This window comes from Bos javanicus, chromosome 7 (assembly GCF_032452875.1).
Source record: "Bos javanicus breed banteng chromosome 7, ARS-OSU_banteng_1.0, whole genome shotgun sequence".
NCBI classification, from domain to species: domain Eukaryota; kingdom Metazoa; phylum Chordata; class Mammalia; order Artiodactyla; family Bovidae; genus Bos; species Bos javanicus.
This window is the reverse complement of record NC_083874.1, coordinates 9074503-9086730: the sequence shown is the minus strand read 5'-3', so window position 1 is coordinate 9086730 and position 12228 is coordinate 9074503. Positions and strand designations below refer to the sequence as shown.

The 12228-nt window shown below is 39.7% G+C and overlaps 1 protein-coding gene across 1 annotated transcript; it reads left to right on the top strand.

Annotated features, from left to right (window-relative positions):
• The first annotated feature begins 4031 nt into the window (after positions 1-4031).
• LOC133251818 (olfactory receptor-like protein OLF4) lies at positions 4032-5363 on the top strand. Its single transcript, XM_061424606.1, has one exon. The coding sequence runs from the start codon at positions 4413-4415 to the stop codon at positions 5361-5363; it is 951 nt and encodes a 316-aa protein (XP_061280590.1). The 5' UTR covers positions 4032-4412.
• Positions 5364-12228: the final 6865 nt, after the last annotated feature.

The window sequence follows — 12228 nt, the reverse complement described above, 5'->3', positions numbered from 1 at the left end:
TATTTTCCCAGGCATCAAGGCAATAGAACAGTACGTGAAATATCACCAGAACCAAAGATGCTTGTCTTTACCAGTCTCTCAGGGACCATTTGAGCTTCTTAAGTCTGTATTTCCTCTTGTGTCCATTCGATTTTTCTCTCCCCCTCACATCCCTCTCTGTATCTAGATGTATACATATATCTTAAAATCCAGTTGTCAAGAAAGGATATGGATATATACATACATATATGTATCCTTTTCTGTGACACAGTGGTAGAGAATCAGAATGCCATTGTAGGAGATATAAGAGACTTGGGTTTGATCCATGGGTTGGGAAGATCCCCTGGGGAAGAAAATGGCAATCCACTCCAGTATTCCTGCCTAGGAAATCTCATGGACAGAGGAGCCTGGCTGGCTACAGTCCATGAGGTGACAATGAGTCAGCCAAGACTGAGCATGCATGCACAATGTGTATATATATATATATACATTGAACACATTTTAACACATTTAATACAAGGCCATACCAAAGTTGAGTCCCAAGTTTATTGATTCCTGGGAAATTTACAAACTGGAATTTTTGGATACCATTTTACATAATCAGATCTGATCAACTTGAGTTGTATCAGGGTAGTTAAGGGGGAGGGGTGAAAAGGACTTAGGAGTAACATAACTTAGGTAATGAGAGGGTAGCAGACAGGAAGGCCAGGGTTCTCCAAATGGAGGAAATAGGCTGCAAGTGTCAGACATTTTTTTCTCTCTCCCTTAGGTGGCAGGAGGAAACAAACTAGAAGTTTCAGGATTTTTTTTTTTCCTTTTAAAATTCTGTGTTGCTGTGAAGATACCTGGTTCCACCTGAACTTAACTTTGCTCAAACCTTTTGAAACTATGTATTTGCATTGGAATTTGCCTTTTTTTCAAAATGGTTCCACCTCAGACTAACTTTTTTTTCTTTTCTCAAACCTTGGGCTGATAATAGCTCAACAAACCAGTATTCATATCATTTATTTTATGGCTGGGGGATGACACACTTCTTGCCATCCTATCTCCAAAATGCATATTGTGGGAGAGGGCTCTGACAGGGTGAAACTCTGTCAACCTTGAGTTGTCTCTCTTATCTGATTAATAGCTTCTAACAGACATAAAGCATCCAACTAAAGACTAGCAGGGGGGCACTCTTTCTGCACTCTGCATTACTATACTTTCTGAAGAGTGCAGAAAGAGTGCAGAGGGCAGAAAGAGTGCCCCCCTGCTGATATATATGGCAGAAGCTTCCTCTATCTTTTTTATACTTTAATAAAACTTTATTACACAAAAGCTCTGAGCGATCAAGCATCGTCACTGGCCCTGGATTGAATTCTTCTCCTCCAGAGGCCAAGAATCCTGGCATCTTTCACTGCTCAGCAACAGCCTTTAAGTAGCCAGTGTCTACTGTGTGTATGTGTGTTCTTGCCATGTATCATGTGAGCAGTACTCACAGCAAGGATAATATGTTCACATATTTCAAGATGACTCATATACAGAAGCCAGAACTCAATCAACAGAAGAGATTCATTTAAACATACAGGACACCTTTGTAACAATTTCAAAATGTGCTAGAGGAACATAACATAGTGTGGATGAGGGTCTCCTTGTGACTTGAAGTTTCAACAGCATCCTGACACTGCTTCTCCTCACACTTCATCTTGTGCCCTAACCTCCCCAAATTGGCTTCTTTTTTAAAAAAAACTTGAACATGTTAAACAAGCCCCTTCCCCAGGGCTTTTACACCAGGGCTGTTGCACCAATGTTCACCTTGCCAGAAACACATTTCTCCTCCTGTTAAGTTCAGTGTTCCTGCTCTCTCTTCCTTGAGGTCTTTAGTCAAATGTCATCTTATTTGCATGTCTTACCTGAAGAGTCACAAGAAATAGTATCCTCTCTCTATTCTTTACCTTATCAGATCAGATCAGTCGCTCAGTTGTGTCCGACTCTTTGCGACCCCATGAATCGCAGCACGCCGGGCCTCCCTGTCCATCACCAACTCCCGGAGTTCACTCAGACTCACGTCCATCGAGTCAGTGATGCCATCCAGCCATCTCATCCTCTGTCGTCCCCTTCTCCTCTTGCCCACAATCCCTCCCAGCATCAGAGTTTTTGCCAATGAGTCAACTCTTCACATGAGGTGGCCAAAGTACTGGAGTTTCAGCTTTAGCATCATTCCTTCCAAAGAAATCCCAGGGCTGATCTCCTTCAGAATGGACTGGTTGGATCTCCTTGTAGTTCAAGGGACTCTCAAGAGTCTTCTCCAACACCACAGTTTAAAAGCATCAATTCTTCGGCGCTCAGCCTTCTTCACAGTCCAACTCTCACATCCATACATGACCACAGGAAAAACCACAGCCTTGACTAGACGAACTTTGTTGGCAAAGTAATGTCTCTACTTTTGAATATGCTATCTAGGTTGGTCATAACTTTTCTTCCAAGGAGTAAGCATCTTTTAATTTCATGGCTGCAGTCACCATCTGCAGTGATTTTGGAGCCCAGAAAAATAAAGCCTGACACTGTTTCCACTGTTTCCCCATCTATTTCCCATTAAGTTATGGGACCAGATGCCATGATCTTCATTTTCTGAATGTTGAGCTTTAAGCCAACTTTTTCACTCTCCACTTTCACTTTCATCAAGAGGCTTTTGAGTTCCTCTTCACTTTCTGCCATAAGGGTGGTATCATCTGCATATCTGAGGTGATTGATATTTCTCCCGGCAACCCTGATTCCAGCTTGTGCTTCTTCTAGCCCAGCATTTCTCATGATGTACTCTGCATATAAGTTAAATAAACAGGGTAACAATATACAGCCTTGATGAACTCCTTTTCCTATTTGGAACCAGTCTGTTGTTCCATGTCCAGTTCTAACTGTTGCTTCCTGACCTGCATACAAATTTCTGAAGAGGCAGATCAGGTGGTCTGGTATTCCCATCTCTTGAAGAATTTTCCACAGTTTATTGTGATCCACACAGTCAAAGGCTTTGGCATAGTCAATAAAGCAGAAATAGATGTTTTTCTGGAACTCTCTTGCTTTTTCCATGATCCAGCAGATGTTGGAAATTTGATCTCTGGTTCCTCTGCCTTTTCTCAATCCAGCTTGAACATCAGGAAGTTCATGGTTCCCATATTGCTGAAGCCTGGCTTGGAGAATTTTGAGCATTACTTTACTAGCATGTGAGATGAGTGCAATTGTGAGGTAGTTGGGGCATTCTTTGGCATTGCCTTTCTTTGGGATTGGAATGAAAACTGACATTTTCCAGGCCTGTGGCCACTGCTGTATTTTCCAAATTTGCTCGCATATTGCGTGCAGCACTTTCACAGCATCATCTTTCAGGATTTGAAAAAGCTCAACTAGAATTCCATCCCCTCCACTAGCTTGTTCATAGTGATGCTTTCTAAGGCCCACTTGACTTCACATTCCAGGATGTCTGGCTCTAGGTCAGTGATCACACCATCGTGATTATCTTGGTCCTGAAGATCTTTTTTGTACAGTCCTTCTGTGTATTCTTGCCTTCTCTTCTCAATATCTTCTGCTTCTGTTAGGTCTATACCATTTCTGTCCTTTATGGAACCCATCTTTGCATGAAATGTTCCTTTGGTATCTCTGATTTTCTTTACCTTATAACTCTTTTCAAAATTCTTCATAGCAGGAGTCATCGTATGAAAAGCAATATATATTATCACATATGTAGCCAAATTTCATATATATATAGCTTATATTTTTTGTGTGTGTGTTTAGATTCTTACAGCTTTTGTAGAACCCTATACTCATCACTTGGACAGCACCTGAAACAATGCCATTATTCAAATTCTGTTACCCAAGTGAATTGAAAAATTTCTGATTAAATATCTGGAATATATGATAGCCTGCAAAAAAAAATCTACACGAGACAACCTTTTGAATTAGAGATGAAACAGGGAATTCCATAAAGGGGAAAATCCATGAGAAACATTCTGAACTTAGGCAAAAAGAGACACAGATGTATAGAACAGTCTTTTGGACTCTGTGGGAGGGGGGAGGGACAATTTGGGAGAATGGCATTGAAACATGTATAATATCATATAAGAAACGAATCACCAGTCTAGGTTTGATGCAAGATACAGGATGCTTGGAGCTGGTGCACTGGGATGACCTAGAGGTATGGTATGGGGAGGGAAGTGGGAGGGGGGTTCAGGGGATTGGGAACACATGTACACCCGTGGCGGATTCATGTTGATGTATGACAAAACCAATACAATACTGTAAAGTAATTAGCCTCTAATTAAAATAAATAAATTTTTAAAAAAGAAAAAAATTAAATGTACTTAAGTAAAATATAAACAATAGTTTTTCAACAATGTGAGCAGTGCCTGTTTTTGTAAAAGTAGACATGTTATTTTCTCTTTTCCAGTAGTCACCTCCACCATATGAGACCAATAAACTTGATAAATGTTTCAGAATTTCTTCTTCTGGGACTTTCAGAGGAATCAGAACTGCAGCCCCTTATATATGGGCTTTTCCTCTTCATGTACCTGATTACTTTGTTTGGAAACCTGCTCATCATCCTGGCCATCAGCTCAGACTCCCACCTCCACACCCCCATGTACTTCTTCCTCTCCAACCTGTCTTTTGTAGACATCTGCTTCACTTCCACCACCATCCCAAAGATGCTGTGGAACATCCAAACTCAGAGCCTAGTTATAACCTATGAAGGCTGCATCATCCAGATGTATTTTTTCACACTATTTGTAGTTTTGGATGACTTCCTCTTGACTGTGATGGCCTATGACCGGTTTGTGGCTATCTGTCATCCCCTGAACTACACAGTCATCATGAACACCTGGCTCTGTGCACTGCTGGTTCTGGTGTCCTGGATCATCAGTATCTTGGATTCCTTCTTACAAACCTTAATGGTGTTGAGGTTGTCCTTCTGTGGAGTGGTGATAATCCCTCACTATTTCTGTGAACTCAAACAGTTGGTTCAAGTTGCCTGTTCTGACACCCTTCTTAATGACACTGTGCTATATTTTTCAGCTGTCTTGCTGGGAGGTTCACCCTTAGCTGGTATTGTTTACTCTTACTCTAGGATAGTTTCCTGCATATGTGGAATTTCATCGTCTCAGGGGAAGTATAAGGCATTTTCCACCTGTGCATCTCACCTCTCAGTGGTCTCTTTATTTTATTGTACATGCTTAGGAGTGTATATTTATCCTGTTAATGCCCATAGCTCACACTCAAGTGCAACGGCCTCAGTGATGTACACTGTGGTCACACCCATGCTGAACCCCTTCATCTATAGTCTGAGGAACAAAGACGTAAAGAGGGCTCTGAAAGCATTCTTTAAGACTGCAGCTATAAAAAGAAGCCAATTGTTCTGAGCTGAGGGAGGCAGCATGATTGAAAGTTTTAAAGCCTCATAGCCAGAAATTGAAAATTTTGATCAGATCTTAGAAGTAGAACTTACACTTTCCAGTTTATTGATGTAATTTTCATTTCTTTGAGTTCACCTCCTTTATAAATTTATATAGCTCACTTGATTAAGCTTTGTAACTTCTCTCGTATCCAAGAATTGTTGCCTTCATGCTTTCCCACTAGCTAAAATTTGTTTTCAAACTTAAATCTGAGCAATTTAGGGAATACGGTTTATCATATTAGTTGACATATTTCTTTAAAAAAAACAATTTATTCTCAAGTAATATTATTGTACCAAATGTTTTCCTTTTGTTTTAATAAAGAATACTCATGAACTGTACTGCTACTGCTGCTGCTAAGTCGCTTCAGTCGTGTCTGACTCTGTGCAACCCCATAGACAGCAGCCCACCAGGCTCCCCCATCCCTGGGATTCTCAAGGCAAGAGTCCTGGAGTGGGGTGCCACTGAGCTGTACTACTCCTGTGGAAAAAAATAAAAGTAAAAACTACTGAACATGGAACAGACTGGTTCCAAATTGGGAAAGGAGTGTGTCAAGGCAGTATATTGTCACTCTCTTTATTTAACTTATATGCAGAGTACATCATGTGAAATGCTTGGCTGGATGAAGCACAAGCTGGAATCAAGATTACTGGATGAATTATCAATAACCTCAGATATCCAAATGACACCACCCTTATGGCAGAAAGTGAAGAAGAACTAAAGAGCCTCTTGATGAAAGTGAAAGAGGACAGTGAAAAAGTTGGCTTAAAGCTCAACATTCAGAGAACTAAGATCATGGCAACCAGTCCCATCACTTCATGGCATACAGAAGGAAAATCAGTGGAAACAAACAGACAAAATTAAGCGAAAGACTTTATTTTCTTTGGCTCCAAAAGCACTGCAGATGGTGACTACAGCCATTAAATTAAAAGACCCTTGCTCCTTGGAAGAAAAACTATGACAAACATAGATAGCATATTAAAAAGCAGAGACATAACTTGGCCAACAAAATGTATATAGTCAAAGGTATGGTTTTTACAGTAGTCATGTATGGATGTGAGAGCTGGGCCTTAAAGAAGTCTGAGCACTGAAGAATTGATGCTTTTGAACTGTGGTGTTGGAGAAGACTCTTGTGAATCCCCTGGACTGCAAGAAGATCCAACCAGTCCATCCTAAAGGAAATCAGTCCTGAATATTCATTGGAAGGACTGATACTGAAGCTGAAACTCCAATACTTTGGCCAGCTGATGCAAAGAACTGACTCACTGGAAAAAGACTCTGATGCTGGGAAAGATTGAAGGCTAGAGGAGAAGGGGACAACAGAGGATGAGATGGTTGGAAGGCATCACCGAATCGATGGACACGAGTTTGAGCAAGCTCCATTAGATGGTGAAGGACAGGAATGCTTGGCACGCTGCAGCCCATGGAGTTGCAAAGAGTCAGATACAACTGAAAACTGGGCAACAACAAAGGCATTCATGGTTACTTATATGTATATAACAAGGGAAATCTCAGACCACTGATTTCTCACTGGTGTGTATCATTCCTTTGTATACTACCACCTTAGCTGCTCTTCCTGATATTCTGGAATTCAACAAACATTGTGTGTTGTAAGTTGTCACTGAATTTTATTCTTCTGGTCAGTGTTACATTCTCTGACTCTATTTCCACAGTTCTCACCATTTTTGTTGTTTAGTTGTTAAGTCGTGTCTGACTCTTTTTTTACCCCATGTACTGTAGCCCACCAGGCTTCTCTGCCCATGGAATTTTCCAGACAAGAATACTGGAGCATTTCCTGCTCCAGGAGATCTTCCCAATTCAGTGATTGAACCCACATCTCTTGTGTCTCCTGCAGAAGCAGGTGGGTTCTTTACCACTAGTGTCATCTGGCCACTGGAAAAAAACAGAGTATCACATACAAACCTCCATATTACCGGAGTCCAGCTCCAGCAGCCAGGGAATCAGCCTAAAGGGATGGGCGGTGTTGGTGAGAAATGATGCAGCCTCTCAGTTTTCTTGGACTGCATATATATTTCAAGCTTAAGATTCTCTTTTATATTTTTACAAAAGCATTAGGTCAGAGGTTTGACATTTTCAGTTCCCCCTGACCCACATTTGTTGTTTCCATAAATCATTGTTGCCCCTCAAAAGGAGTTCCTGCCTCAGTGATTTTCTTATCTACTTCTTCTCATGTGTCCTTGTGAATACATTGTAACTCATGCTAATGTCTGGGCTGTATACCACATTCCTCAGTTTATTTCTTATCTTTCTAAATCCCGTTTGCTCCTAGTATCTTGAACTCACTTTCTCTAAAAAGGCTTCTAACCACTAATATCTCCAAAATTTCTAATCTCTATAAGCTATAGTAAAATATGCTAACATTACAACATTCCTTAAATCTTTAGCTTCCAATATTTTAATTATTCCTAAACCCTAAATTCAGCGAACTCCTTTGCCATAAACATTTTCCTCACGAATAGGTTTCAGATAGCAATCCTTCCCATGGCCTCAAGCTGCGCCCTATGTGTTCATCCTGGATCACTCTTTTGTAAAGGTACTTGAACGAATGTCAATGATTAACTTTATGAATTATTCTCTGAGCACAGCTGCAGAAGGCTTTATGCCTTCTCATGTTCTTCTCAAGAACAATAAGCACCTTAATATTCTTTTCAGTCAACTCAGCTGAAGAGAGGAAAAAACAAGTCAGAATCACAAGGTCTAACTCCTTCATCCCAGGCCCGTGCCTGCGGGACAAGGAGAGGGAGTTGGGGCCATGCCTCCATTTTGTCAGTAATGCCTAATGTGGCTCCTGACACCATATGTTTAAGTTTCCAAAGTAATGCAAATTTGAATAAATCATTGGGAATAATAAATATGTGAAATATGGGGAAAGGAATATTAAAATATAGTTCATATTACTTGCAAAATATTTTATTTTCATGCCTAACATCTATTCCTTGAGTTATGGAAGATCAGTATTCATGTAAAGGGGGATTTACCTTGGAGTTCAAGTGTTGATGGCTTGTTTTATATGTTCTATATTGGATTATATTTTTGTTTCTCATTGAAAACCTCCAGTTATGCCTACACATGAATTCTTCTATTGCTCTAAATGAAATATATCCCTCTATTATAAATAGCCATAATATTTAAGGTACACTGAATGTTTATTATAAATATCACCCATTATGATCATAGGACTTCCCTGGTGGCTCAGACAGTAAAGCGTCTGTCTAGAATGTGGGAGACCCGGGTTTGAGCCCTGGGTTGGGAAGATCCCCTGGAGAAGGAAATGGCAATCCACTCCAATACTATTGCCTGGAAAATCCCATGGACAGAGGGGCCTGGTAGGCTACAGTCTATTGGGTCGCAAAGAGTCAGACACGACTGAGTGATTTCACATGATCATAAATCTCATCATTCATTATGATAAGGGATGACTTACAAGAAAAGTTCACACAAGAGAAGTTCAATTCCTGTATAGTCTAGTTTTAGGATCACACATTTTTCTCCATAAATATTCACTTCTCCCCACACTTCCATGGTTTTCTGGAAAGGAATCTCAGTGAAGTCAAATCTTAATACACATTTCTGAAGTAAACTTGAAATAACAGAATGGTATTAAAGTTGTGTCGATATCAAAGCAAATATCAAAAGTAAGAATCAACAAATGTTTATAAATGCCTTCGCTTCTACTCAGTTTAGTTGTTGTATTAGTAAGTGATTGCTGTATAAGAAGGTATCCTGAAAGCAAATAGTTTGACATTGAGTTTTACTAAAAGGTTATGGTAATGAATTGTTCAGATTTCTGCTAGGATTCTCATGTGTCTTTACTCACCTGTAAGTCAGCTTGGCAGGCTCCATTGATCTTGGCTGAGTTTTCTAATATACTGGCAGCTTACCTAGCAGTAGGCTGATCTATCATGGCCTTGGCTGGGACCATCAAGCTCTCCTCCATGTGTCCTCTGGATGGCCCACCTGGATTTGTTTATATGTTTCTGAGGTGATTTTCTCAAAGAGATTAGCAAAAATGCATGAAGTCTATTTAAGCCACATCATCCTTTTCTCTATATTCCATGAATAAAAGCAGGAAAAGACAAACAAACAAACCAACAAACTAAAACAAAACATCAGTCCAGAGTGGCTACAAAGGTGGAGAAATAAACTCCATGACCTGATGGAAGGTGTTTTATTATCACTTTGTAAAATACATGGATGCAGATAAAGGTGGAGAATTGGAGTCATGTCCACAAATGGTCTAACACAAGAATACATTTCAGCCTCTTTTTGAGGTAGATTGTATTTGAGTCTGTTTTTTTTAATCCATCCAGGCACTCTGTGACTTTTGATTGGTATGTTGAATCTGCTTACATTTAGAGTGATTATTGATAGATAAAGACTTAGTCCTGCTATTTTTCCTCTTTTGTATTCTGGTTACTCTATTTCTCATTTGATTCTGAAATTTCCCTTATGTTTCTGTCTGCCATTTCAAGTTGGTGGATTTCTATGATGCATGTTTCAGTTTCTTCTTTCTTGATGTTTCATGTCTCTACTCTACATTTATGGTTACCATGGGTTAGTCTAAAATGTCTCATAGATTAAATAGTCCTTTTCCTACTGATTGCATCTAATTTTCATTTGCACATATGGTTCCATACTTTCATCTTTCCCTTCTGTGTTTTAGTTACCTCAGTTATCCCTTTTTATGTTGATAGTTTGTTTCCTAATCAAAGTAGCTATAATTATTGTTTCTGCTTTGTCTCTCCTTTACACTTTATGCTACAAAAAAGTGCTTAAAACCTATTCTGATACTGTATTAGAATCTTCAAATTCCTCCTATTTATCAACTTACTCAAAATGTTGTGTCCTTTTGCCTTTTTTGTTTCTGGTAGAAGAGTTCCTTTCAACATCTATGTAAGGCATGCCTAGTGTTGATGAACTCCCTGAGCATTTGTTTGTCTAAAAGTCTTTATATGTCCTTCATATCTGAATGGTAACTTTGCTGGGTAGAGTATTCTTAGGTGACAGTTTCTGTCTTTCAGTATTTTCAGAATGACATTCACTCCCTCCTGGTCTCAAAGGCTTTCTTCTGAGAAAAGTGCTGGTAGGCTAATGAAGGTTTTATGTTGGTTACCTTTCTTTTTCCCTGACTGCTTATAAATTATTTTTTGTTCCTGACTTCTACAATTTTAATATAATGTGTCTTGGGGAAGATTTTTGTGCACTGAGTTAATTAGATGATGTTTAGCTTCATGGAAGTGTATATATCCTGTTCCTTCTCCAGGATTAGAGGGTGTCGATTATCATTTGCTTAAATAAGCTTTTTGTTCCCTTTTCTCTGGCTTCTCCTTCTGAGATACCCATTACTCTTATGTTGATCTTCAAAAAAAAAAAAAATTCAGATAGATTTTGTTAAGTTTCCTAATATTTTGACTATTCCATTTCTCTCTCCTCTTCTACTTGTATCATCTTTAGATTTCTATCTTCAAGCTTGTGTATTCTCTCTTTATTTCCAATGATTTCTAGTGCTTTCTTCATCTGTTTGTATGTTGTTGTTGTTGTTGTTGTTGTTTGTTTCATTTTGTTTTGTTTTTGGATTAATTTTTCAGCTTTGGGCTTCCCTGGTTGCTCAGATAGTAAAGAATCTGCCCACAATGAGGGAGACCTGGATTTGATCTCTGGGTTAGGAAGATCCCCTGGAGAATGGAATGGCAACCCACTCCAGTATTCTTGCCTGGAGGATCCCATGGACAGAGGAGAATCCCATGGACAGAGCACTGTAGGAGGACACCTACAGTCCACGGTGTCACAGAGTCAGACATGAATGAGAGAGATTCATTATTCAGCTTTAGGATTTCTGTTTGGTTCCGTTTTAAAGTTTTAACCTTTTTGGTAAACCACACCTTCTGTTCATTAATTTCACTCTTATGTCACTGAATTGACTTACAGAGTTGGCTCAGATGGTAAAGCGTCTGCCTACAATGTGGGAGACCTGGGTTCAATCCTTGGGTTGGGAAGATCTCCTGAAGAAGGAAATGCAACCCACTCCAGTATTCTTGCCTGGAAAATCCCATGGATGGAGGAACCTGGTATGCTATAGTCCATGGGGTCACAAAGAGTTGGACACGATTGAGCAACTTCACTTTCATTTATGGCTCATTGAAAGCCTTCCTCAGCGATCAATGCAAAGAAATAGAGGAAAACAACAAATGGGAAAGACTAGAGATCTCTTCAAGAAGATTAGAGATACCAAGGAAACATTTCATGCAAAGATGGGCTCAATAAAGGACAGAAATTGTATGGACCAAACAGAAGCAAAAGATATTAAGAAGAGGTGGCAAGAATACACAGAAGAACTGTACAAAAAGGATCTTCATGACCAAGATAGTCACGATGATGTGATCACTGACCTAGAGCCAGACATCCTGGAATGTGAAGTCAAGTGGGCCTTAGAAAGCATCACTATGAACAAAGCTAGTGGAGGAGATGGAATTCCAGTTGAGCTTTTTCAAATCCTGAAAGATGATGCTGTGAAAGTGTTGCACTCAATATGCCAGCAAACTTGGAAAACTCAGCTGTGGCCACAGGGCTGGAAAAGGTTAGTTTTCATTCCAATCCCAAAGAAAGGCAATGCCAAAGAATGTTCAAACTATTGCACAGTTGCACTCATCTCACATGCTAGTAAAGTAATGCTCAAAATTCTCCAAGCCAGGCTTCAGCAATATGTGAACCGTGAACATCCTGATGTTCAAGCTGGTTTTAGAAAAGGCAGAGGAACCAGAGATCAAATTGCCAGCGTCTGCTGGATCATGGAAAAAGCAAGAGAGTTCCA